General features: G+C 58.2%; 1 protein-coding gene across 5 annotated transcripts; it reads right to left on the bottom strand.

The window, feature by feature from the left end:
• On the bottom strand, window positions 1–24,681 carry KCNJ4 (potassium inwardly rectifying channel subfamily J member 4). Of its 5 annotated transcripts, none has more exons than XM_043441602.1 (3): window positions 24,012–24,681; window positions 4,131–4,242; window positions 1–2,122 (listed from the first exon to the last, which is right to left on the bottom strand). In XM_043441602.1, the coding sequence occupies exon 3, from the start codon at window positions 2,081–2,083 to the stop codon at window positions 749–751; it is 1,335 nt and encodes a 444-aa protein (XP_043297537.1). In that variant the 5' UTR covers window positions 2,084–2,122; window positions 4,131–4,242; window positions 24,012–24,681; the 3' UTR covers window positions 1–748. The 5 variants fall into 5 exon arrangements, with proteins under 5 accessions (XP_043297537.1, XP_043297538.1, XP_043297539.1 ...); XM_043441603.1 differs by lacking the exon at window positions 24,012–24,681 and adding an exon at window positions 13,599–13,780; XM_043441604.1 differs by lacking the exon at window positions 24,012–24,681 and adding an exon at window positions 5,023–5,039.
• Window positions 24,682–25,729: the final 1,048 nt, after the last annotated feature.

Raw genomic sequence — 25,729 nt, 5'->3', positions numbered from 1 at the left:
TAACGGACCATATACTTTATTAAAAATATATAGTTACAATCTCCATTGTCAATCTGGGCTGGGCTGATGGGCCCAGAGGGACCGCAGGGAGGGACGGCCCTTATCCTGCTCCTTGGGGTCCCACTTCTGCACCCAAACCCAACACTATCCAAGGGCCAAGACAGCTGGCTCCAAGGGCCTCGAGGGACCAGCCGGCTGGGTGGGGAGGGGGCGGGGTGCCCGGAGAGGGCCTGCACCGCCTGGTCCTGCGGGTACACATGGCAGAAGGTGGATTCAGTGCCTCCATCTTTCCATTTATAGATATTTACAAAAGAAAGTCATGAGCAACAGACCACAGTCATGCAGAAGAAACGCACCCCCCTCCCACCCTCCCAAACTAGCCACTGGCCCACCCCAGAACCCCGAGATGCCCACCCCCCCAGCAGTCCAGGCACCTTCCCCAAGGTTCTGAGAGTAAAGGGGGAATGTCCTTGAAGGGTTGGTGGGGAAAGGGGGGGGTTCTGAGGTTCCTGAGCCCGCCAGTGGGTAGGTGCTGGGGAATCGGGCCGACCGGACCAAGGGTGTCCTGGCCCTGTCCCAGGCCTGGGTTCTGGAGTCAGTAGGAAGGGCTCTCCCAGTCTTTGAAGCCCCCATGTCCCTCCAGAAGGTCCGGAGCCAGGGTGAGTTCTGTCCTGAGTGTGGAGGGGGTGTCCTGGCAGCCCACCCCCCAGCGAGGCTCCTGTGGGAAGTGAGAGGGCGGGCTCAGAGGTCAGATGGCGGACTCCCTGCGGTAGGAGATGTTGTCCAGCGGGAGGGTGGCTTGCATGCGCTCCAGATCCAGGTGGCTGCCAAACTCCAGCATCCGGATGATGCCCGCCTCCTCCTTGGAGCCCGCCTCCAGGCCCAGGCCCGCGGCCACGGCGGCAGCGGCCGCAGCCTCCTCCTCCATCTCCTCTTCCTCCTGGCTCATGAGGGCCAGCTCGTTCTCGTAGCAGAAGGCACTGGGCGGGGGCGGCGGGGCGGGCAGCACGGTGATCTTGCTCTCCTGCAGCTCCCGGGCGGAGCAGCAGGGTGTACCGGCCACCTCGTAGGTCTTGTGGAAGCGCGAGTAGTCCACCTTGTAGTGGCTCTTCTCCTCAAAGACCACGGGCTCGAAGCGGTGGCCCCACAGGATCTCGCTGGCCAGGTAGGAGCTGCGGGCCTGGGTGGTCATGGCCGTGGCCTCCACCATACCCTCCAGGATGACCACGATCTCGAAGTCCTCCGACTCCAGCTCCTCCTTGCCCATGCCGTAGAGCGGGCTGTCCTCGTCGATCTCGTGGACAATGATGATGGGCGAGACCAGGAAGATGCGGTCCAGGCCGATGTCGTAGCCCACGTTGAGGTCCCGCTGATCCAGCGGCAGGTACTCACCCTCCTGGGTCATGTAGGGCTTGATGAGCTGGGCCCGCACGTGGGCCTCCACGATGTGGCTCTTGCGTAGGTTGCCCACGCGCCACATGAGGCAGAGCTTGCCGTCGCGCACCGAGATGACGGCATGGTGACTGAACAGCAACGTCTGCGCCCGCTTCTTGGGCCGGGCCATCTTGGCCATGATGGTGCCAATCATGAAGGAGTCGATGACGCAGCCCACGATGGATTGGACCACCACGGCAATGACCGCCAGCGGGCACTCCTCCGTCACGCACCGGAACCCGTAGCCGATGGTCGTCTGCGTCTCCACCGAGAAGAGGAAGGCGCCCAGGAAGCCGTTCACGTGCATGATGCAGGGCTTGGGGGCCACCGGTGCTGCCCCACCGCCTCCCGCCGGGGCCCCCGCCGCGGCCCCTGCCGGGCCGGCCTCCAGGTCACCATGGAAGAAGGCGATGCACCAGAAGAGGAGGCCGAAAAAAAGCCAGGAGACGAGGAAGGCCGCAGAGAAGATCATGAGCATGTAGCGCCAGCGTGTGTCCACGCAGGTGGTGAAGATGTCCGCCATGTAGCGCTGCGACTTGTTGCTCAGGTTGGCGAAGTAGACATTGCATTGGCCGTTCTTCTTGACGAAGCGGTTGCGGCGCTTCCGCCGGGGCACGTGGGCCTGCCCGTTTCGGCTGTGCCCGTGCATGTCCTGAAGCCGGCGTGGTCACCTGGGAAGACGCAGGGCCTGCAGGGGAGAAGCCAGACACATGAGGTGCCAGGGAGCGAGTGGGTACTGTGGGGGATGCGCTCCAAGTGCCCCCAGGGACCCAGGTTCCAGGGTAGCAAGGAACCTGCCCAAAGATGCCCAGGAGGGGAAAAGCCTGGACTAGGACCCAAGGCTTCCTCCACCCCTCGGGCAGAATGTGAAGATGGTTCTGACAACAGCAAGGAAGTGCCTCTGTGGCCAGCCCAGCTCCAGGGTTCGGGCCTGCCAGACCAGGAGCTGAGGCCACTGGGATTCAGGTCTGAGTCCCAGCCCCTCATGCTGCACCCTCTGCCCATCATCCCCCCACCAGAACCTCCTTTGATTGCTCTTCCCTTCCCTTCCAGAAGCTTCCTGATGCTCATCTCAGCACCGCTCCCCACCGATCATCCCACTGGCCCTGAACAGAAGCTGTTGTGAATGCTCTGGGCCCTGCTCCCCTCCGTGTGTTCAGCCTCTGCCCTTTGGGTCTCTCGAGGGCTGGACACTCCCTTGCGCTGTCCAGTTCAGCAGCCACCGGCCACCTGTGCCTCTTACTTTCAGTTAAAATTAAATAAAACATCAGCTTCAGTTCCCCAGTTGCACTAGCCACATTTCAAGGGCTCAGTAGCCACATGTGGCTAATGGCTCCCATGCCGGACAGAGCAGGTTCAGGACAGTCCCCTCATGGCAGAAGGCTCTGTTGGGCAGCACTGGGATCCACAGCCCCACCTCAGTTCCTGTCCTGTCCCCAGACTTGTCGGGAGCTGCGGTGGATGAAGACTCCAAAGTGGCAGTCAAGATGGAGGGGAGGGGCGCTCTAAGTTTTGACTCCCGGGTCAGCATCCCTATTTCCTAGCACAGGTGAGGGAATGGGGGCTTAGAGAGGGAAAGTGATTTATCCAAGGCCACACAGCGGGTGAGTGGGTCCAAATCCAGGAGTGTCTAACTCTTAGCCCCCAGGTGCTGTCAGTATCACTGAGTTCACTGTGTGGAGACCTGGGGCGGGGTGGCGGGAGGCGGGAGGCAGACATACTACTACTATCTAGCTATGTATGTAAGTGCAGACAACTCATTTCTCCTCTCTGAGCCTCAGTTTCCTCATCTGTAAAATGGGGATGAAACCCCTACCTCACAGGAACCCAAGGAGACCATAGGTGCTCAGTGAAAGCCAGTGCCTCCTGGCTTCCTTCCCACTTCCCAGGGAGCAGGAGGAATCTCGTGAGAGGTAGGATTTGCCTGTCAGCGTCCCCAGCTGTTTCAGTGGAGGCGGCCTTTCACCCTGCCGGGTGGCGGGTGTACCAGCTGGGCCCACAGAGGGCAGACCCCCCTATCACCCCTGCCTTCCATGGGGTCCCCAAGAGAGAGAGATGGTGCTGTCCAGGGCCCCAGCTGGCTGGCAGGGCTGGGGCTGGGCCCAGGCCCGGGTTCCTAGTAACGTTTTGGCCCAGAATTATATAAGGCTGGAAGTTTCTATTTTCTGTTCTATTCTTCTTCCTGATCTAATTGTGCATCTGTGGCAATGTTTATACACTTCCCCGGTTCAGGACAACTCGGTTGCCGCAGCAACCGGTGCGCGCCAACGCTGTAATTTAGAGATCAACGGCTTCAGCGCCTGCCTCTTCCCAGGAGAAACTCCCTCTCTCAGCCCAGGGAGAGCGAGCCCTGCCCCCCCTCCTCCCCCACAGTCACCCCACCCTGACTCTGGGTTCATCTCCCTTCCCCCCCTTAAAATGAGCTCCCTGGATCCCCCTAGTCCTGGAAGTCCCAGATCCACCATGTAACTTGGGCAAGTTACTTGATGGCTCTGAACCTCAGTTTCTTCATCTGTAAAATGGGACCAGTGAGACCCACGGGTCTGAAGATCTAACAGGTAATGAATGGGGACAATGCCAGCCCTTAAGAGGTCCTGATCTTAGTTGGGAGTCAGGCCCTCTCTGATACCTCCCCTAGCCTCCCAATGGCCAGGACTCTGGGTGGTAGCTCTAAAGGGATTGGGGGCCAGATGTACCTTCTTGGCTATAAATGGCTTTCAGGGAGGTCTTCCTTCACTAAATACGTCCCTTTTCGCTTTGTCTCATCATCGCCAATGCCTCCGTGAGCACCACAAAAAGAACCAGCGCCTGAAGGAAGGGTTTCAAGATGAATGATTTCGAGTCCCTCATTTTGGGGTTTCCCTGGTGGCTCAGTGGTACAGAATCCACCTGCCAGTGCAGGAAACTTAGGTTTGATCCTTGGTCCAGGAAGATCCCACATGCCTCGGAGCAACTAAGCCCGTGCACCTCAACTACTGAGCCTGTGCTCTCGAGCCCAGAAACCACAGCTACTGAGCCCTCACGCCACAACTACTGGAGCCCGTGCACCCTGGAGCCCGGGCTCCGCAACAAGAGAAGCCTCTGCAATGAGAAGCTGAGCACTGCAACTCAAAGTCACCCCTGCTCATCACAACTAGAGAAAAGCTGGGCAGTGAGCAGCAATGAAGACCCAGCACAGCAACCCCCTGCCCCCAAAGAAAAGACCCTCATTTTACATCTGAGGCCAAGGAAGCTCAGAGCTGGGATGAACTTGCTAAGGGTCCCAGAGCAGCTGGGCCAGCCCTGGATGATCACCTCACTCCCACTCCTGGAAGGTCAAGGTGCTCCTGGAAAGAGGAGCTTCCTCCCTGGAGGATGTTGGGGTAGGATATGGGGCGTGGGAAGAGAGGGCCCAGTCCAGCCAGGCAGGCCCTGGACCTAACGCCCGTGGCTTTGCAGGATAGAGATAGAGGGGACAGAGTGCAGTGACCTGGGCCTTTGGTGGCTGAGGATGGTGAGGCCCAGAGAGAGTGAGAGCCCTGCCCAAGGCCACACAGGGGCCCGCGGAGCTGCGGGCCTTGTCTGCTGCCCAAAGGGACTGGCCCTGACCTTGGGGTTTCCTCTGGTGCTGCAGGAGAGGGTTCTCCACGGCGCTCCCCGCACCAGCACTGCCTGCTGTTTCCCATCCCTGAGTGGAAGTGACAGGAGTCTCAGCCAAGCCCCAGGAAGAGGCTCCGCACGTCCCTGCCCCCATGCTCCCCACCCTCTACACTCAACCATCCACTTCAACGCTGCCCCCGGCCCCGCCCAGCCATCAGCCCCGCCCTCCAATAAGCCCCGCCCTCCCATCGGCCCCGCCCCCCCATCAGCCTGGTCCCTCAGCCCCAGCCCCACACGGTAGCCCGGTGGGGGGACTCAGCTCATCTCCAGGCCCCACGCCTCCTCTCGGTTACAGCACCCCATTTCCCGAGCCCCTGCCCTGGGCCAGGCCCTGGGCCACCCCCGCCGGGTGCATCAACTCGGGATCAGAAACTTCCACTCCTGGGCGGCTGGGAAAGCAGTCACCGAGCGCAGGTGCTGCCCCCTGGCCCGTCACCCTCCACTTCCGCGCGTGCCCCTGAAGACCCTGGGCTGGTGAAAGGCCCAGCCCCTCGTCTGCAGTGACTCGTCCAGATACACCACTGCGCCGTCACCGCAGCCCCTTCAGGAGCGGAGTGGGTGGGTGGGGGGCTCGGCTGCCCGCACCAGGATGACCGCAAAGTGAGGAGTCCCGGGCTCGCCGAGTGCTCCTGGGTCACTGCGGCCAGGAGACGGCAAGCTTTTCTATCCCTCGCTTGTCACACGGGTCTTCCTGGCGAAGGCACAAGGGCCTGAGGGAAAAAGTATGAAAGAGAAAGGGCCACAGATCATGGGATAGAGGCGACGGGCATCGACAGTTGGGTAGCAGTCCCCTCTGAATATAGATGCTTTATCAAAAGAGAGCGAGCAAGAGTGCCCTGTGTTCAGGTGCCTGCACCATGGCCACAGTTAAGTGTACTTTTCTGGAAGGCAGGGAGCTGGTCTCACCCCGCTTGCACCAAAAGTGCCGCGTTCGCGTGGAGAACAGGGTTTCCACGGTGGGGCCCTGAGGGCTGGCCCCCTGGCTGCCTCCCTGGGTGACCTGGGACAAGCCCATCCCCTCCCCGCTGGGCGCTTCCTGCTGTCCCTGTCCTTTATTCTAAGAGTGCAGCCTGCAACATCTTTCATGGTGAATGTTCTTGATTTGGGGGAAATGATGGGGATGGGAGATGCCGGTTGCTTTTTTAAAAATGTAATGTCCTTTCTTGGTCAAGTGAAGCATCGACAATGCTGTGCAAGTTACTTTTTTTTTGGTTTTTAATTTCGCTGTGCTGTGAACATCTGGATCCTAGACAACTAGGGAAACTGAGGCCGAGAACAGGGCTGCAGCATGCGAGTCGGCAGCTGGCGGACGCCTGAGCCTCTGGGAGGAAGTGAAGGTGACTAGCTGGGCTGTTGGCTTGCTCTCCTGCCCCTTCCTAGGGAGTTAAGGAGGGCTGGACCCTGCCTGCCAGGGGGTCCGGAGAGGCAGGAGAACCACCTGTGTCCTTTTAGGCTTTCCTTATGATTTTATGACACTGAATACTCCCTCCTTGCCCACAACTCCTTTTGCAAAAAAAAAAAAAGAAGCTGATAAAGTGGCAGCAGCTCCTGAAGGCTCCAGCAGCCCGGGCGAGCTGTGGGGTGGGTCTCCCCACAAGCACCCTGTACCTTGTGGGAGTCACAGTGGTGTCTGCAGGCGCATCACGCAGGCCCTCTGGCTCCAGACAGCAGCAGCAGTGGGTCCTGAGACCCAGAGAGGGCAGGCGCACTCAGCCCCGAGATGCAGGAGGGAGGTGGGGGGCAGAAGCCCGGATATAGGGAGTCCTTAGCCCAATGGCAGGCCCTCGGGCTTCCCTTTGGTGTCAGTGGGGCAACAGGGAGGTGAAGGCATTGGCCTGTGGTCACACAGCTCAGTGTGGGCCCTGCTCAACCTGCCATCCTTCTCGGTGGCCGCCCTCAGAGAAGGAACACTCTGGAAGTGCCAACTCTATGCCAGGAGCTGCCTGGTCTCTCTCGCTGAAGCATCACTGCAACTCTTTGTTAATTTAACAAGTATTTATTAAGCACCTACCACAGCAACAAGCAGGGTTATTATTTCTCTTCCCAGCTGAAGAATCACAGGCTGGGGGTGGGGTGGGGGTGGGGGAGCAGAGATGGGGGTCACACAGCAGACGAGGCAAAAGCAGGGTTCTGACTCAGGCCTGCTGGCTGCAGGCCCCGGCTCACCCTGGTTCCCAGCCTTCCCTTCACCTCTCACGATGCCCTATGCAACCCAGACCCCCTCTCCCCAGCCCTCCAGGCTCAGCCCGAGCCCCCCTGTTCTCTGAAGTCTTCCGAGGCTGCACTGCCAGCTGCCAGCCCTGCTTCCTCGCAGCCCCTTGCCCGTCACTCAACTCCTCTTCAACTGTATGGAAACATGGGCTGGTTAAAGCCTCACATTTGGGGCTTTAACCAGCACGTTAGGCTCTTGGGCTCAGTTCTGTCAACCTTCTAGCATGTCCTCTGTGGACCTCACTTTCCTCATCTGCAAAATGGACATGATGCTAACAATGCCTACCTCACCTATATAATAGAAAAACAGGCTGAGAGGTCAACAGGGCATTGCAGGTAAAACGCAAAGAATGAGATGAGATGAAAATGATGATAATGAAGATGAAGAGGATGAGATAAGAACACTGGCCTGGAAGTCCAGAAACCCAGATTCAAGACCTGGCTCCACCACTAACTGTTCCAGCCAGGGGCTCCTTCTCACCATCTCTAAGATGGGGGACCTTAATAGCTCTCTGGCAGGGGAGTGGGGAAGAAGGAAGTAGAATGAAAGAAGGGCCCAGCACAGCGTCTGTAATTAGGCAGGCGATCGGGTGGGTGCTTCTAAGTCTAAGCAGCCTCCCCCTGACATGAGTCCCTCTTGGGCCTGGAGGGGAGACTGACTTCTCCAGAGGGTGAACCCACGGGGCAAGGTGGGTGGTGCAGGGCCGGGGTGGGAGGTATGATTTCCCTGGGGAGGTGGGAGGAATTAACACCACTGTCCCATTTCCCGGCCGTCTGAGGAGGACAGGGCCTCCCTCTACCCCAGCTCTGACTGAGGCCTCTCAGGCCTGGACTATCTGGTTGGGGGACGGGGGGATTGTTCTTTCATCATATACACCCGGGGGTTTGGAGGAGGAAAAGGACTTAATGCAGGCAGCTGAGCTCAGCACCTCCAAAAGTAAGAGGCAGCTGAGGATGGATCTAGCCACAAGGGTGTTCCGTCCTGCCCACGGCCCTCTGCAGGCCCCTGTCCTGCTCTTCAGGCCCCCAAGAGGTTGAACTACCTTCTCTTGACGAGTCTCGAGATCCCACACCGTCCCCTTCCCAGGGCAGTGACTCTGATTCTGGAGTCTCTGTGCCATTTTCCGACTGTGTGACCTTGGGCAAGTTACTTAACCTCTCTGGTCCCTGCAAGCCACATCCTTAGGTGGGAAGAATAGTATGCCTCACTGAGGAGTAAATGGGATCATGCACAGGTGCCCAGCACAGAGTAAGAGGTTGATAAGTGATACAAACAGTCCTTTCCTGAAACTCCTTCCCTGGATTTCAGATGTCCTGCCCTGAAGCCCACCCTGCACCATCACGTGGCCCCATCCAACTTTTCTTCCACCAGCAGGAGGGAGCAGGTGAGTAAGAGCAGTGGCCTCAGACTCTCACAGAGCCGGGCAGGAAGCAGGCTCAGTCCTGTCTGGCACCAGCAGGCTCCTTGACCTCTAAGCTTCAGTGTCTTCATTTGCAAAGGAACATAGTAACGCCTACCTTGCAGGGTGGTGTCCTGAGGGCCAGAAGTAGATTGTCAACTGTCCTAAACGTGCAGGCCACACTGTGGGGACTCAAGAAACGCTCGTCCTCCCCCACACCTTCTTTGGTACCCCGAAATCCCACTGCACGCGCAGTCCCTCCCCCACTGGGCACGGTGTGACGGAGCAAAATGCACACAGCAGTTAGTATGCACTTGCTCTGGGCGGGCTCTGTTCTGAGTGCTTTACGCTGATCAATTCCTGCCGTCCTCACCGTGACCTCAGAGGAAGTTTCCATTTTCAGCCCTACTTTATTTTTTTAATTTTTTTTTTTTTGTTTTGGCCACACCTTGTGGCTTGTGGGCTCATAGTTCCCCAACTAGGAATCAAATCTGTGTCCCCTGCAGTGAAAGTGTGAGTCTTAACCACTGGGCCGCCAGGAAATTCCCAATCCCTGCTTTAGAAGAAAGAAAACCAAGGCACAGAAAGTTCCGCAAGTTGCCGAGGGTCACACAGCCCACAAGTAGTAGAGCCAGGATTTGGACCCAAGCACTTGATGCCAGCGCACATTCGTTAGACAGTCTGCTCTCCTGGCCTTGGAGGAATGCTGTCACATCAAAAGTCTCTTCCACTTAGTAAGCATTTGTCACGTCTGCCCTTCTACATGCCGAGTTCTATCCAGTTCAATCTTATCGGGAAAGGAGAAACTGAGTCAGAGGGCAAGCTGGAGCCAAGATCTGGGTCCCTGACTTCAGGCCTGGCCAGGTCTGAGCAGTGTGGGGTGAACTGGCTCCTTCCTCCAGCTCCGCACCCCACCTCTCCCTCCAACCATTCAGCCAACCGGTGAGCAGATTTTGAAAGTGAATTCCCCAGAAAGTCGAGATGGGCCTTCCAGTCATGGCCAAGTGGCAGGAGGACCCAAGGGCCCGGCTCTAACCTTCAGGGATGCCTTCTGCTGAACTGCCGAGGCCTGGCCCCTGCCTTGACTGATGGCAGGTCCTTACCCCAAAGGAACCCCTTCTATTGGCCAGACAGTCCCACTAAAGAGGCCCCCTCAAACACTTTGTCCTCTTCCTTATAGGAATTTGAAGGCGGATCCCCAAAGGCTTCTCTTTCCCAGAACCTCAGCTCCCTCACTAGTGGGGGAGCCACAGTCTTGCTGTGGCTTCTAGGGACCCTCACTGCCGCGTGCTCATCCCTCAAGGGCGCTCACTCAGCTCCTACTGCACACTTGCCTTGGGTCGGGCACCGGTGTGGACTCACCCAGCTTCTACGTAACACATAACAAGCATTTGCCTAGGCAGCAGCCATGGACTGTAGCGAGCTGCTTGAAGGAAAAGTATGGGGTGATGTGAGAGAGAAGACAACGGGCCCTGGTTTGATGAGGGTCCCCTGAAAGTCTCATTGAGAAAATGGCGTTTAAAATTGAGACCTGAGCAGTAGCTGGGAGCCAAGACAATCTGGAGAGTTGTGTGTCTGTGTGAAAAGTGAGTGTAGAACATTCCAGAAAGAGAATCTACAGCAAGACCAGAGAGCAGGAATGAAGTGAGCCAGAGGGAGGAGAGTTGCCCCAGAGGAGGCCCCGGGGAGGGGGGCGCAGGGTTGTGGACTTCGCCCTCATGGTTATGGGAAGCGGCATGTGGTCAGGTTCTGCCTGGTTTGATCCTTTAAATTTCCACATGACATCTTTAAGATAACTAGGAATAAGCAGTCATTATAATAGACCCTTGTGTATCCAGCACTGGGCTTCAGAAATAAAACATCCTCAATATGGCCCCAGTGGTATCCCTGCCCTTGTCTGGCCTCAGAGGCCACCGCTGCCTGAGCGTGCCTGCTTACTGGGGGATGAGATGTGCCAGGATGCTGTGTGGGGCACAGTAGAAGCTAGAGGTTGGCAAGAGGGCTACTGCTGCTGCCCAGGTGGGCGATGATGGGCGGTTTGGAGCTGCCAGGGTGGTGGCAGTGTTGCTCAAGAGAAGTAAAGAGACTGGGGACACATTCTGGACAGAGAGCCCCCAGGCTGTGGGGGTGGGCTAGGTGGAGGGTAGGGAAGAGGGGTGTCAGGAATAGGTGATGGTGAGATGCTGAAAGAGGACCAGGTCTAAGGAACAACAGTTCCCAGTGTGCAGTGGCCTTGGAATGGCCACATGGGGAAGTCCAGGAGACTCATCTGATGGGCACCCCTGGGGGAGGTTGTAAGGTGTGAGAGTGGATGAGATCTCCCGGGCAGGAATGCTGGATGAGAAGAGAGAGGGGCCTGAGACCCAGCGCCGAGCATCTCCTACATGTCCATGAAAACCTGGCTCAGCAGATGGCGGCCAAGCAGCAGGGGGAGGGGATTGTGAGGACAGTGGGACCCCTGAAGCTGGGAGAAGGGGGGAGGTGAGCAGAGTTGACCAGTTGACCAGATCAGCCCAGCCCACCAAAGCCAGTGGCCCTATCTGACTTCCCCGTTGGGACACATTCTCTCTCCCCAACCAAAAATGGGTGAAGACTCCTCATGGGTAGAGGAGAAGGCAAGGTGCTGGGCAGAGCTGGGGGAGGAGGGGAAGGCAGGGGGCAGGAGCAGAGGTGACTTTAGGACAGCCCACAACTGCCCTCCCCACCCCAGCTCCCCAGTCAGGGGTGGCAGTGGAGATCCTGGCCAGCCCCTCCCCGCATTGTCCCCATGACCAGCCCCTTTCCCATTGTCCCATCCTTGGCTGCTCAACAAACACATCTCCAGGAGCTGGGGCTGGGCAGGTAGGTCTCAGACTTGGGGGAGTCGGGGCTGAGGCCCCTGGCTCACACAGGATTCCCTGGATTCTCCACGGGGCTCACAGGCCAAACCTGAGAAGAGGTGTGGGTAGCAGGGGTGGGTAAGGGGGTCAGAGTTAGTGCCAGGGGTAATTCGCAGTGGCCACCCCGGGTGGCTTCAGAGAGCCACGGGTCTGCCTGTGACACGTGTGTGGGCTCCTGGGACCGGGGCCTGCAGACAGTCACGCACTCGAGGAGCCAGGGGCCGGGTGTGCCCGACCCAGACTGGAAGCAGCCCAAACAGGATGGTGCGCCACGGAGCCAGGAAAAAAGGAGGGGGAGGCCGGTCAGGAGCCGTGTGGGTCTCCAAGATGTGTTTTTAAGTGAAAAGAAAAGGCAGCCGTGGGGAACACTGAGTATAGTATCTACCGTTTGTACAAAAAAGGAGAGGGAAGAAATTTATAGATACACATATTTGCTCATCTGGGCTTGTCTGTGGATGGAGACCCAGGAAACTGGTGACATGGGATGCCTCCGGGGAGGGGAAGCAGCTGGCTGGGGAAGGGGTGGGAGGAAGAACTCTCACTGTATTCCCATTTGTGTCTTTTTAATTTTAGAACCATTTGAATATATCACCTACAACAACAACAACAACAAAAGACACATAGAAAACTTTCAAATTAGTGTGTACATATGTGTATTTTCTGACAAGGGTCATAGCATTCATAAGGTCCTCAAAAGGGACTGTGATCCCGGAAGGGAAGCAAACAAACAATTCACTTAGGTGCTGACTAGCCGTGGAAAAATGTCTTAACCTCTCTGAACTGCTTCCATAAAAAGGGGAGGGATAACACCCACTTCACGCGCATGTGCAAAGATGAAACGTGACCTTGGGGGAGGGGGGTTCAGGATGGGGAACACATGTAAATCTATGGCTGATTCATGTCAATGTATGGCAAAAACCACTACAATACTGTAAAGTAATTAGCCTCCAACTAATAAAAATAAATGGAAAAAAAAAAAGAAAAGTGACCTTGGAGGGTAAAGGGTTATCAACTGTGCATAGACGCTTCTTGAAGGGGATGACTTGTCATCCAGCTCTCTCCACAGCCCCTCCAAGGCTCCTGTGAGCCCACGATCCTCCCAGCGGTTCTCACGGAGCCCTCTGGCTCGCCCCTGCCTCCCTCCTCGAGTCCTCCAGGTCTGAGGGCCTCTCTCCGGGTCACCTCTCTCCCAGCCTCTCTGTTCAGAACCCACTCAGTGTCCAGGCTCAGCCTCCACTTAAGATACCACCTGGCCCCGATCGCCCTCCCAAGACAAGCAGATTCAGCTCCCACTCCAGGGTCGGCTGGGCATCTAAGAGGCATCGTGAACCCAACCCAGCCAAGATGGGAGGATCACCCCTCCCCTGCCTTCCCTATCTCAGTCTGTGACCCCCCGGGGGCAGCTCAGGCATCACACCTTCAACCGTCCCCAAACCCAAGCATCAGGATAACAGCACAATAACCAACATTTAGTGTTTATGCTCCCTGGAGAAGGAAACCATGGATAGAGGAGCCCGGTGGACTGCAGTCTCTGGGGTCACAAAGAGTTGGACACAACTGAGTGATTAAAACAAGTGTTTACTCTAGGCCAAGCTCCGGAGGCTCCTTTGACCCTCATGATATCGCAGAGTTGGGTGCTGTTATTTTCATTCCCCACTGCTCCCACCGGGAGTTCAGGAGCTTCCCCCAGCGGGTGAACCGAGGGACTGAGACCTGGACTCAGGCCCCACGCTGAGTCCATCCAGCCTGCAGCGCCCTCCCTGCTGCCAGCCACACCCCCGCCGGCAACTCCAAGGGGTCCTCGCTGAGCCTCCTGCCTCCATCCCCCATGCAGTCCAGTCTCCGCAAGAGCTGAGGACCCACATCACTCCTCAGCGTGGAGCTCTGCTTCCCACCGAGCCCTCCTGCCCTCTGACCTCCCCTCTCCACTCCCGCCCTGACCCCCCGGCCATGCGGGCCTTCCTTCTTGCCCCTCTGGGTCTGTCCAGTGGCCGCCCCTTCTGGATAAGATCCTCTGAGACTCCCCGGATCGTACCTTCCTACCATGCCAGTCTTGACTCAAAGGCTGCCTCCTCCGAGAGGCCCCCCAGGTGCTCTCTGTCTGCGTCCTGATCTTCCACACCGCGTTTGACTGATCCAAACCTATTTCACCCACAATCTCTGCAAGTGCCGGGACCTCCACCCTCGGCTTCCCCCCGAACCCCAGTGCGTGGCACACAGGGACACTTTATAAACATCCAACGACTGCCAAAACCAAGATAATTTCAGCTCGTCATAATTCCCGTAAAGGACCTAAGGAGGGTGATATGACAGAACGTGACCAGGAGGAGCTATTTTTGTCACCAGAGTCAGGGAGAACCTCTCAGTGGAGGTGGCCTCTGAGCGGGGACCAGAAGGAGACCTTCTGTGGTGCTGGAGAGGGCAGGACTTCTGGGGCCTTGGGCCTGTACCTCACACTCATGGAACACTGGTTTCTTCGCAGGTGTCCCCAAGCGTCCTCCCAGTGAGGTGCCCAAGGTCCTAGGCCCAGAAGAGAAGCTCTAAGAACAGGAGGGGGCAGTGGTGGTGTGGGCCACAGGCAGAGCCAGCAGGAGAAAGCGGCAGACAGGCCTCGAAAGGGCCAGAGACAGCGGTAGGAACAGTCCTGCTCATCCATGGCCATGAGGGACTGTCGTTATCAGAATGCCTACTATGTGCAGGCAAAGAGCTACAAGCTCACGCGTCACCTTTGACCATCTGAGCTGGCTCCTGAGGCCAGACTCTCAGACTCCATTTAGTCATTCCTTCATGACCCTAAAAACATGCTGAGCTGGAATGGCAACTGCCCTCCTGCCTGATGCTAAAGCTGAAGCTCCAGTACTTTGGCCACCTGATATAAGAGCCAACTCATTGGAAAAGACCTTGATGCTGGGAAAGATTGAAGGCAGGAGAAGGGGACAACAGAGGATGAGACAGTTGGATGGCATCACTGACTCAATAGACCTGAGTTTGAGCAAGCTCTGGGAGATGGTGAAGGACGGGGAAACCTGGCATGCTACAGTCCATGGGGTCACAAAGAGTCGGACACGACTTAGTGACTCAACAACAACTCCTGCCTGGTGTGTGTCCAACACAGTTCAGTGCCTTCCCTTGGAGAGCACTCTAAATTACTGTGGAGTGGATAAACATTTATTGAGCACCTACTGTGTGCGGAGAGAAAAAAATGAATACGAGAGCACTCTCCTTTGCTTAGTTCTCTGTAGAAGTATCTGCAGACAGGAGGAAAGGGTCCTCACGGCCAGAGGGCTTAGAGAGAAGGTCCTCAGAAAGACATGGAGCAAAAGACATTCCCCAAAGGGGAAGCACGGCTGGGCGGGGCAGCAAGTGGGACCTAGGCCCCAGCGTGGAGTGGTTGACCAGGAGGCTCAGGGGCCTGGAGCTAAGTGGAATACTGGGCAAAGTCAGTGAGGTCTGAGGAGAGAAAAGCAACAATTCTTGGCACTTACATTCCCAGAAACCAAACATCCCAGAAAAAAAGAATCTGGACACTCAAGCCTCCCTCAGTGGTGCCTCCAAAATGTCTTCATGGAGGAGAAGCTTTCCAACTTTCTGATCAAGACCCAGAGTAAAAGCAAACATACTGTACATTGGTACTTGTTATACAATACCGTTCACATACTTTAAAAGCTGAAATAGGAGCCTCACTCTTTTCGCTCAGTCGGTGAAGAGTCTGACTGCAATACAGGAGACCTGGGTTCGATCTCCGGGTAGGGATGATCCCCTGGAGAAGGAAATGGCAACCCACTCTGGTATTCTTGCCTGGAGAATCCCATGGACAGAGGAGCCTGGAGGGCTACAGTCTATGGGGTCGCAAGACTCAGACAAGACTGAGTGACTAAGCGCACGCACAGGAGCATCACAAAGTAATATTTGCCTTCACTACATATAAGTGCTTGAAATTTTTTTGTTTCATTATAAAGAAAAAAACATAAGTAGTGGACCCACAAACTCAATTTCATAACCACTAACGGGTCAGGACCGGGACGCAGGTTGAAAAGCACAGACCTTCGTGGTGCTTAGGAGCTGTGAATGGTTTGAGATGGGATCTAGGGCTTATTTTGAAGCTGTGAGTGACTATTCTTGGATCGTGGGCTTTTGTGGGGGCGGGGCACAAATGTGGGGTGAGTTGTTGGAGGCCAAGGGGGAATATTTAGACCAGACTGTCAGATCCTCAGGGTCATAGGACCACCACGCTGTGGCCCAGACAGGAGGGACTCCAGGTTCTGGGTTAGAACCCACTGCTGACCCCTACAACAGATGCCAGAGCAGTTGCTTGCCCACCTCCCATGATAGGGATCTCAGCCCCTTCTCAGCAGCTCCGTCGAGTGTGGGGAGTGAGGCCGTGCCAACCTATTAAGGCAGCTGATGACTGGAAGTCCTTCCCAGGGCTGACTGTCTGTTCTCGCTGTCCCCTGGCCTGTTATCTCGGGGATTCGGGCCAGCTTGAGCACGAGGCCATGGCCTGCTCTCTGCCCCACTTGGGTCCCTCTCCTCCCTGTGACCCGGCTCCTGCTCCGTGTCTATGGGGTGGCCCTGGGGCCCAGCCAGAGAGAGACTCTTTCCAAGGTCAGCTGGCCTCAGGATCTGCAGCTGCACAGCCCGGCCCTGGTGCTCAGCCAGCCCTGCACCCCCGCCCAGCAGGTCTGGAGGGCTCAGCGGAGAGGTCAGGTGCCGACACTCAACACAGCCAGAGCAGCAGAGCCTGAAGGTGATGGCCGAGGACCTGGAAGTCTGCCAAGAGTGGCCGCTGAGTGGTCGGGACACACAGAAGCCCGTGTCTGCAATAGGCCAGGTTATACTCCCAGGCTCACGAGATCTCCCCAGCGACCCGCAGGCACAGGGGCACTAGCCCACCCAGCAGGTCAGGGGATGGAGGCTTGGAGGGGTGGAAAGGCTGCTTAAGGCCACACAGCTGCTCAGGGGTGCAGTTGGACTCAAACCCAGATTTTCTGTCCCTCACTCACAGGGACCACAGAGGCCAAAGGAACACAGCCTTGGGGGGAGCAGGGGAGAGTTGGTCTGCCTCCGGGAGGGGAACAGGCTGGAGTCCTCGGGCCCGAGTCAGAGCTAAGGCCACAGGGCCAGACAGGTAGCAATTAGCTGAACCTTCCAGACACAAGTGGGCTGCCCCAGGAGGTGGGGAGCTCCCCCTGAAAAGGGTGCGGGGGGGGGCCTCTGATGCCCATGGGTGAGTGACTGCAGCAGTGCCTGCCCCCCTCCACGTTGCCCACAGCAGGCCCCTCTAGGTCTGGGCCTGCCACCTTCCTTGGGTGGCCTCATGGAGTTCCCAAATTTCTGACCCCGATCCCATCTGTGTCCCAGGCTGAGTGGTACCTTAGCTCTTCCAGGCTGGGGAGGGAGGGCTAAACTTCTGAGGGCTGCAGTGGAGAAGGGAGGCTCCTACAGGAATGTGGAGGGGGGAGGTGGTTGGAGAGGAGTTTCGGGTGGGGTGGGGAAAAGACTTCACTGGGGCGTCCTAGACGCCAGACGGTAAAGCTTGGTGCCGATTCTGCCTCTGAGACAAGGTTGGGTGAAGGCCCCTCGGGAGGCCTCAATCTCCCCATCAGTAAAATGGGGTCATCCCCTCATGGTGGACATAGCCCTTCCTCCTTGGCCTCGCGAAGGTCCTCTCCCACCCTAGGAGCCCAGATGGGGCTGGGCTGGGCTCTGAGAACAGATGGGGGAGCAAAAGGAAAAAGCCAGGCTCTTCCCCCCCCGAACCCCATCACCATAAGTTGTCCCTTTACACAGAGGAGCAAAGAGAGGTTCCCAGGGGACGTTGACCTGGTGAATGTCACTGGGAACAAGTAAGTGATCCAATCCCAGGCCTACCTGACTTGGGCAAACTTCTTCACTCAGCTGCACCCACTGTGACAAGGGGGGCTACTGCCCTTACCCCTCTCTCCCAGCTAGGGGTTTTCCCAGGAGATCAGCTCATCCCCCGAGTAGATACAGGGAGCATGTCACAAGACAGGGGGTGTCGGTAGCCCTGGGGGGGATAGGCAAAGGAATCAGAAGGAGTCCTGGGCTCGGTCCAGCCCCAACTCTGTCACCCAAGCTGTGTGACCTTGGGCAAATCACTGTGGTCTCTGGGCTCCCAGCAGAGTGCTAGAGAAAAAGCAGACACAGGAGCAGACCAAGGCTGCAGGGTGAAGGTGGGGAGAGTGGCCTCCATTGTCCAGGGGCTGTTTCTGCCCAGTTGCACCCATACTCCACCGCATCTTGCCCCTGCCCTTCTGAAGTCCCTCCGACCCCACACCAGGCCCACCCAAGCAGGCCTCCACCCAAGATGCTGGGTGATGGGTCACCATGGCAACGCCGACTCCCCACATAGCTCCAGCTGGGGTCTGGACCACCGAGGCCCACCTTTCTTGGTAGCCCTGTTCCTTGACCTGCCAGTGCCCCTCATGGGTGCCTCCCCCTGCTCATGGGCCAGATGTTCCAGCATCTGGAGTAGGGCTGGTCAACGACTGGCCAGGTAGCCACAGGCGCAGGGTGGGGAGGGGATGGGCGCAAGGAGGGGAAGGAGAGCCCTGCCAAATGGAGGGGTGAAGGATGCCTAGAACTGGGGCTGGCTGCATTCCCAGCAGGACAAGTGACACATGGCTCTTTCTACCTGTCGGACCTGGAACAGACTCTTCCTTCTAACTGAGCCTCAGTTTTCTCATCTGGGAAGTAGGAGTGATAGCCTTCGCGGGGTGCTGCAGAGGATTAAGTGAGATCATGAACATAAAGTCCAGTGTAGAGCCTGGCACATCGGACCGTGTCCCACTCCTGCAACTAGACCTCTGGGAAAACCTCTGTCGCCCCAGCCGCCATCCATCAGAGCCATTCACATGTATGAGTGTGTGAGTGAACGGATGTGAGTGTGTGCAAGTGTGTGAGAGAAAGTGTGTGTGATAGTGGGCCAGAGAGCACAGGAGTTAGAGGGGGTGTGTGTTTGTTGGGAGGAGGTGAGACGGGAGAGGCATGGCCCCTGGAGGCCGCACACCAGCACTGCTCCCACCCATTTGCCTGGCCTGTGAGTCCTGAACAGAAGCGGTGGTCTTGGAGCCTGGCAAACCCCTTCCGTTTCAAACCGAGTCTGGTCACTTTCCATTTGTGTCCAGTCGGCCCCTCCCCCTCGCCGAACCTTAGTTTCCCCCTCTGTGAATAGACAGAATTATCGACGCCCAAGTCAGGTTTAACATGGGAACCAGACGGCGGGCTTTGGGAATGGCGGGGTGGGGCGGGGGGGGCGGCGAGACCCAGAGCTAGCTGGAGCGTGAGCTCTCCCGCCCCCTGGCTGCACCCCACCCACCACCCCGGCAGTCCCTTGTGCGCGCGCCTGCAGGAGCGCGCGCACGCGCGCGCGCGCGCGTGTGACTCAAGGTCTATTCATAGCTGAGCTCCACCAGCTGCAGCGTCACAAGCAGAGGGGCCTCAGCCCATATTATTATTTCAATTACCATCTGAATTAAAAGTTTGAGCAGCGATCAGCCCACGTAGCGAGGAGAAGAGGGAGCAGGAGAAAAATAAAGATGAAAAAGAGAAGAAGGGCTGTGCTCCGAGATCCCCCCCACACCCTAAGGAGGACTGAGTCGCTGAGGAGGCTTAAAGGTTATGCCAACCCCCAGGATTCCTGCCTGCCCCTCGCCCCGGGCCCAGGGTCCTCGTGGAAATGGGAGGAGCACTTTGAGAGGACAGCCCAACCGCAGCTACGCTGTGGGCACAGATCACTCAGTCCAGATTCTTGACCACACGGATGGGCATACCAAGCTCAGAGAGGGTGAGGAACTGATCTAAGGTCACACAGGGAGCCACACCCGCGGCTCCTGGCTCCAAGACACTCTCTCTTACCAGACAGATCCCACCCACGGTTTCTCCAGACCTCGCTTGTTGTATGACAGTGACACCTGTGGGCGGCCCTAGGGCAGGACCAGGGAGAACAGAGGTGGACCTGACGTCCCCATTGGTTTCTCTTCCTGCACCCTTCTCCCTGTTCCCAAGGCTGGCTCCCCTAGCCCAGGACCACGCACGCAGCTCTCTGCCAAACCACCCGCAGTCTGCACCCCCAGCCCCAGACCTTACTCCACCATCAGCCCAAAGACCCCTCCTTGCCACCAGTGCAGGGGACGGGGCCCTGGCCCAAATCTAACCGTCCAGTCACCTTTGGGCAGGCCATTTGTTGTCTCTGAGCCTCCGTCTTCCCCTTTGTAAAATGAGTTTTCCTCCTAGGTGCATGTCTATTTCTATGTCTTCAGAACGGAGCTCTGAGAGGATCTCTGAGGGGGTGTCATGTTGTGGGGGCGACACGCCATCTCTTGCCAAGCCCCAGCCCAGGGGAGGGACATTTTCCACTCTTCCTCAAGGAAGTCCCAGGGACAGCCCCAGAGAATCGGACTGGCCAGCACTCAAATCCAGGCTCCTCCACTTCCCTGCTGTGTGACCTTGGACAAATCACAGAGACTCTCTGAGCCGTGGCTCCCCCATCTGTAATACGGGGACCTCGGTTCAACATTGTGGGGTTGCTCGGAGGGTTAAATGAGAAGCCTTTTTACAAAGGCTCCTAGCCTGATGTCTGGTGCGACGCTGTTTCTTTCTGAAAGCCGGTAAGTGACAGGGCTGCCTCCCACTCCCTCCTGGGGACAGCAGAGACCCTGGAGATCTTGGAGATGAGGATGTTATCAACCTCATCCAAAAAGCAAGAGTCACCAGCTCAGGCCCCTGGCAGGTACTCATTTGGTTCTGTCTGAATAACTCCTGGAATGAAGAGCTCGTTACTTCACAAAACATCCACAGAAGCACCTCCAGCTCTGGGAATCTTCTAGAAGGGGCCAGCATCTTCCATCTTAACCCCCAATCCAGCTTGTCTCTGGCAGGGACTGCCTGAAACTGGCTTGAAAATGAGTCTGAAAGACAGCTCTTCAAATAGACTAAGCAAGGGATGAGATTAATGGTCAGGGGAGGTGGGGGTGCGGCAACCAAGAAGCAAACAGGGAGATGGGAGGGTCTCTCAGAGCCCCTCAGAGCTCCTGGGTCCTGTCGGGCTGGGCTCAGCCTTCCACAGGAGGCGTGTGTGTGCCTGTCTGTCTCTCTGCTTGCAGCTGGGGCTGGGAGCCAGGAGCTCTGGGTTCAGGCCCCAGCTCTGCTTCTTCCAACTCCAAACCATCACTGTGACCTTGGCGGGGGGTCTACTTCCCTCTCTGGGCTTAAGCTTCCACTTTTGCAAAATAAATAAATAAATAAATAAGATCATCAGATCCGCGAGGTAAGTGCCAACCCTTCTGTCTGAATTGAAACCCGGTTTTGTCAGTGGCTGCTCAGCTTGCACCCCACCTCCAGGCCGGCGTGCCAGAAGCCACCGGGTCTCTGAGTGTCTGCTTTCAAGCCAGAGACCCTGTCTCTTCCCCCATACTCCTCTTTCGTGTCTAGTACCTTTTCCACATCTAGTGCTTTTGAGGGCTCTATCAGCCAGCCCTATTTTACAGGTGAGGAGATGGAGGCCTAGGGAAGTGAAATCACTTGCTCAAGGTCACAGAGAGCCAAAGTTCAGAACTCCTACTCTGTGACCAAGAAAGCAGCAGGACTCAAGGGCATCTGTCTTCAGGAGAGTCACCAAGATGTCAAATGGCCAACTGTTCTCTATCCAGATGTAGGCTCTGCCTGGGGTGGGGGTGTCAGGGGGCTGCCCAAGGTCACACAGGCCAGGCAATGACAGATTGGGGTCCAGAACCCAGGGTCCCTGCCTCCCGGGCCTCACCCTGCCAGGGGGACAGCGACATGGTCTTGACCTCCTGCACTGTCCTGGGATCGCCACGATTAGACCCTCATCCGGTCTCGAGGCCTGGCTTGGCGGCTTCCAGAAGCCCTCAACACCTGAGACTGAGGGGGAAGAGTGAGCAGGAAGACAGGAAAGAAAGTTGAGGGTTGGCCGCTTGCCCCCCAGCCCTCTGTCCCTCCCTCTCCTTCTCTCCTCGTGCAGGGGGAGCGGCGCTGATGTAATGCACTCAGCTTTGGTCCCGGTGCCAATCTCAGAAGAGAGACGACAGATTGCGTGAGCCAAATTTGGCATCCTAGGGGGAGAGGCATGAAAAGTGGAGATGTGGAGGAGAGGAGCGAGGAGCCTGGGAGGTGCGGGAGAAGGCCCCCTGCCCAGCAGACCCCCAAATGCCTCCCTCCTTCAACTCTGGCCCCCAACTCCTCCCTAGCTCAACCTGGGCTCGGAGCCTCCCCTCCTCACTCTGAGAGGCCAGCCGAGCTGCTCCCCGGACCCTCCAGGCCCAGTGCTGCCGGTTCTGCCCCCCCACCCCCCCACAACACACCGCTCCAGCTCCGTTTCCCACCGCCGCTAGTCTCCTGGTTACCATGTTGCTGGTTGTCATGTCGCTTACATGTCCTCGTGACTCAGTGGTCCCGGCAGAGGGGCCCCCTCCTCCTCACACCCCCCACAGCACACGCCCCCGCCTCCCCCAGATCCACATTAAGAACCAGCCTGCCCTGTAAGCCTACACGGTTCCTCCTCCCCTTCCCTCTTAGATCCTAAGCTGAGAAATTTTTTCACAGCATCTCCTGAAGCGACTTCATTCTCAGCTCTGCAAATGTTTGTTAAGAACCTACTATGCTCTGGGCTTGTGTCCGCTGCTTCCCAAGACCTGACATAGTCTATAAATCACTCAGCAACCCAGTGAAGGCAGTACCATCAGTACCACGCTCCAGTTGGAGAAACTGAGGCTCAGAGAGGTCAAGCAAGAGGCCCAAGGTCACCCAGCAGAAATTCAAGGCCAGCTCTGTCTATTCCAAGTTATCCCCAAAACTTTTTATGGGAGAGAAGCTTCTCATTCAAGGGTAACCCAAAGATTCCTGAGGACTAGCTCCCAAGCCCCAAGTCCCTCCTCTAATTCTGAACACTCCTCTTCTTGGTCAGCCCTATTTCAGGCCATATTCCCCTCTCCCCATTAGCGCTTCATCTTCCCAAAGGTAAAAGGAATCCTCACTCCCAACTGCTCAGTGCGTTCCCCAGCCTGTGAATAGCTCTCAGCTCACGTGAGCCAAGGCCCCCCCACCCCGACTTGGAGGTCAGTGGGACACGCAGTCATGTCCTCATTCCACAGATACAGAGGCTGAGGGTCAGGGAGGAGAGGGACTTGTCCACCGTGCTGGCTCCTCAGCTAGCTGAGCTGATTCCTAGGAGCCTGAGTGGAGGATATACAAGGCCCACTGCCTGGCATGGAAAACCCCAGAGAAAGCCCATCCTCTCGGTGGAGAACAGGGTAGAATGTTCTAGGTTCAGCCTTCTGATTTGGCTATGGGTCAGCTCAACAGCCAATAGCCTTGGCTCCTGCCATGTTGCACGCCCTCTTCTAAATTTTGTTCCCTTCATCCTTGTCCAAGCTAGGGCCACAGTTTGGCTCTCAGGCCCCCCAAATACTGTCAAGGGTTCCCCAAAGTCCCAAAGCCCTGGAGGTCACAAGAATGGATGTGGGGGAGAAGCAGAATAGACATATTACACACATACACACACACACACACACACACACGTACACACACTCAGCGGTCCAGCTCCTCTCTGAACCTTGCATGGATGGCTCTTGGGCCTCCCTCTCTTAGTTCCCCAATACCTCAATCTGCTTCTTGACACCCTACTGCTCTTGAGGCCCTCACCTGCCAACTTAGCCAGGCTACCCTCCACCTGTCTCTCCCTCACCCCCAGCCCATCCCCATCGTAGAGCCTGGGGGCAGAAGTGTGATGGAGATGCTGGTGGGGGGAACGCTGGACACCGTTGCAGTTGCAGGGAAGTTTCCCTACTCCAGGGCTCATTCAGACCTCTTTCCTGGGGGTTCTCCGTCTGGTTAGGGAAAAGCAGTCTAGCCTCTCTCCACAGCCTGCCTCCCACACTGTGAAACGTGAACTGCCTTCTTCCCTGGATACCCGTCCACCCACCCTAGGGTCTTGGGATCCAAAGTAGGTGCTCGAAACACAAGTGGGATTTTGTTCTGTCAGGGCCCTTTGCCAACAGGCTGCAGTTGGGGAGATGGAAAGGAGAAGGACCCTTCCCCCCTCCCCCCTTGCCACAAGTCACCTGCCTCGAAACTCCTCCAACCCAGTGTGACAACTGGAGGTGGGTGGAAGCAGGGAAGGTCATGGCCGGGACAGGAGGTCAAGGCGCCTTTCCCTCACCTCTACCCCCGTTTTCTGGCAAAAACCCAGACCTCGATGCTTCCGACGACGACAGATAGAGGACAAAACTCACCAGATCCCAGGGAGTCGCCTGACCGCGCTGAACGCGCGCCTGGCAGCGGGAACCCGGGTTAGAGATCAGGTTCAGAGCGAGCGGGGCCGGAGCCGCCAGGTCCCGGGACACACAGACACGCACGAGGCCGGACAGACGGAAGGACAGCGCCAGCGGCAAGCGCGGGCCCGGCTTACCGCGGGGCGCAGGGTCCGACGAGTCTCCGGGAGGCGGCGAGCCGGCTCTACATCCCAGGCGCGATCCGGCGGGCGGCGTCCCGGGCGGGGAGAGGGGAGTCCCGGCGCCCCCTCCCCGCGAACTCGGCGGGCCGGCCCCGCCCCCCCTCCCCGGCTGTCTGTGGGTCTGGCCGTCGGTCCCCGGGTCTCCCGGTCTCCGGGCCGTCCCGCGCCGCTCCCCGCGGGCCGCCCAACTTTTCAGCGCTGCCCTGTGCCGCACCCTCGGCGCCGCCTCGGCTTCAGCATCGTCGGGCCCCAGGGCCGGGGCTCAGAGCGCGGGGGTCCGGGGACCCATGGCGCTGGCGCGCCCCCCCGCCCCCGCCTCGGGCGCCTTCCCTTCGCCGCCCCCACCGTTCTCTCGATGTCCCCTCCGCGCAGTCCCCCGCCTTGCGCTCCGATCCCGGCCCCGCGGCGCTCGCCTCCGGCCCCTAGACCCCCGCGGCCGGCCGACCTGGGATCCGCCGCCACCTCCCCGCCGCGCGCTGGGCTGTTTCTCCAGATCTCTGCCGCCCCCTGGGTCTCTCTCCCCGCGGGTCCCGGTCTTCGTCTCCGTCGCCCTCCCAGTCTGCTCCCTGCCGTCCTCCACCCCTGCCCGGTCTCTCCCTCTCTCTCTGTCTCGCTCGGGGTCTCTGTCTGTCTCTCTCTCTCCCTCCCACTCTTGTTGCGGCCCCCGCGCTCTCGGACCCAGGCCCCCGTCGCCTGCGCCGCGTCCCCGGCCCGCCCGCCCGGGAGCCCGAGCTCCCGCCGCCCGCGGCGCGCCGAGAACTCCCAACTCGCGGCACCCGCTCCGCTTTGCGAGACTTTCGCCCCTCCTCACACGTGACCCGCGCCCCACTGCGGAGGCCGCGCCCCCCACCCTCCCAGCCCCGGAGCCCCGGGCGGCCCGCGGGGCCCGGCCCTGCCCCTTTCCCCTCCGCTTAACCGGGCATCACACCCCGGTCCCAAACGCCCGCCGGCCGGGGCCGAGCCCGGGCTGGGGGGCCGCGCGGTCCGCTCCTGCCCGAGATCCTGCCCGGGTTTTCCTCCTCGCTCCAGGAGCGCTCCTCCCGGAGCCCATTCCGAGTGTCCGCTCCCGGGTTTTCTCGCCCCCCTCACCCCCCCAGGGGCAGGTGGAGAGGGTTCCTCCTTGCAGCGAAGGGACTGTGGGTGGGAGAGGGTCGGTACCCGGCTCGGTGGCGCCGGGCCGCCCCCCTCTGCGGCCCCTTCCTCTCCTGAAGGACGGGCAGTTAAGGACCCTACACACCCCGCTCCTGTCGACGGAGGTGTGGCCCTGCTGAAACGACCCTCACAATCAGCTAGGTAGCACCGCCCCGTTTTACAGACGGGGAGACTGAGGATCAGAGGGGGTCACAAGTTTGCCCAAGGTCACCCAGAGGTGGACCAAACCCCAGGCTCTCTTTCTCTGCATCCCCATTACCCCAGAGTGTCTCTAAAAGGGAAGATCGCACCTTCTCGCACTGAGTAGCGCCCAGGTTTGGGCCCCACACTCTGGACGTAGGGCGAAGACCCCAGCGCTTCGTAGTCTCTGGGTAGTCAGCCACTTCCGTGGCCTTTCTGTCACCTCACTCCAACACTCCCAGGATGCGGAAGGTTGGAAGAGGCAGGGTAGGAGGATGAGAGAATGCCTGCAGTTAGACAGCCAGAAGGACTTCCCTGGGAGCCTGGACATCTCTGACTGG

Source organism: Cervus canadensis, chromosome 21 (assembly GCF_019320065.1).
Source record: "Cervus canadensis isolate Bull #8, Minnesota chromosome 21, ASM1932006v1, whole genome shotgun sequence".
Classification (NCBI taxonomy): Eukaryota; Metazoa; Chordata; class Mammalia; order Artiodactyla; family Cervidae; genus Cervus; species Cervus canadensis.
This window is presented reverse-complemented; position numbering and strand designations above follow the sequence as displayed.

Coding starts and splice junctions, on each gene's coding strand:
- KCNJ4 (XM_043441602.1), bottom strand. CDS start 2,083: ATGCACGGGCACAGCCGAAACGGGCAGGCCCACGTGCCCCGGCGGAAG.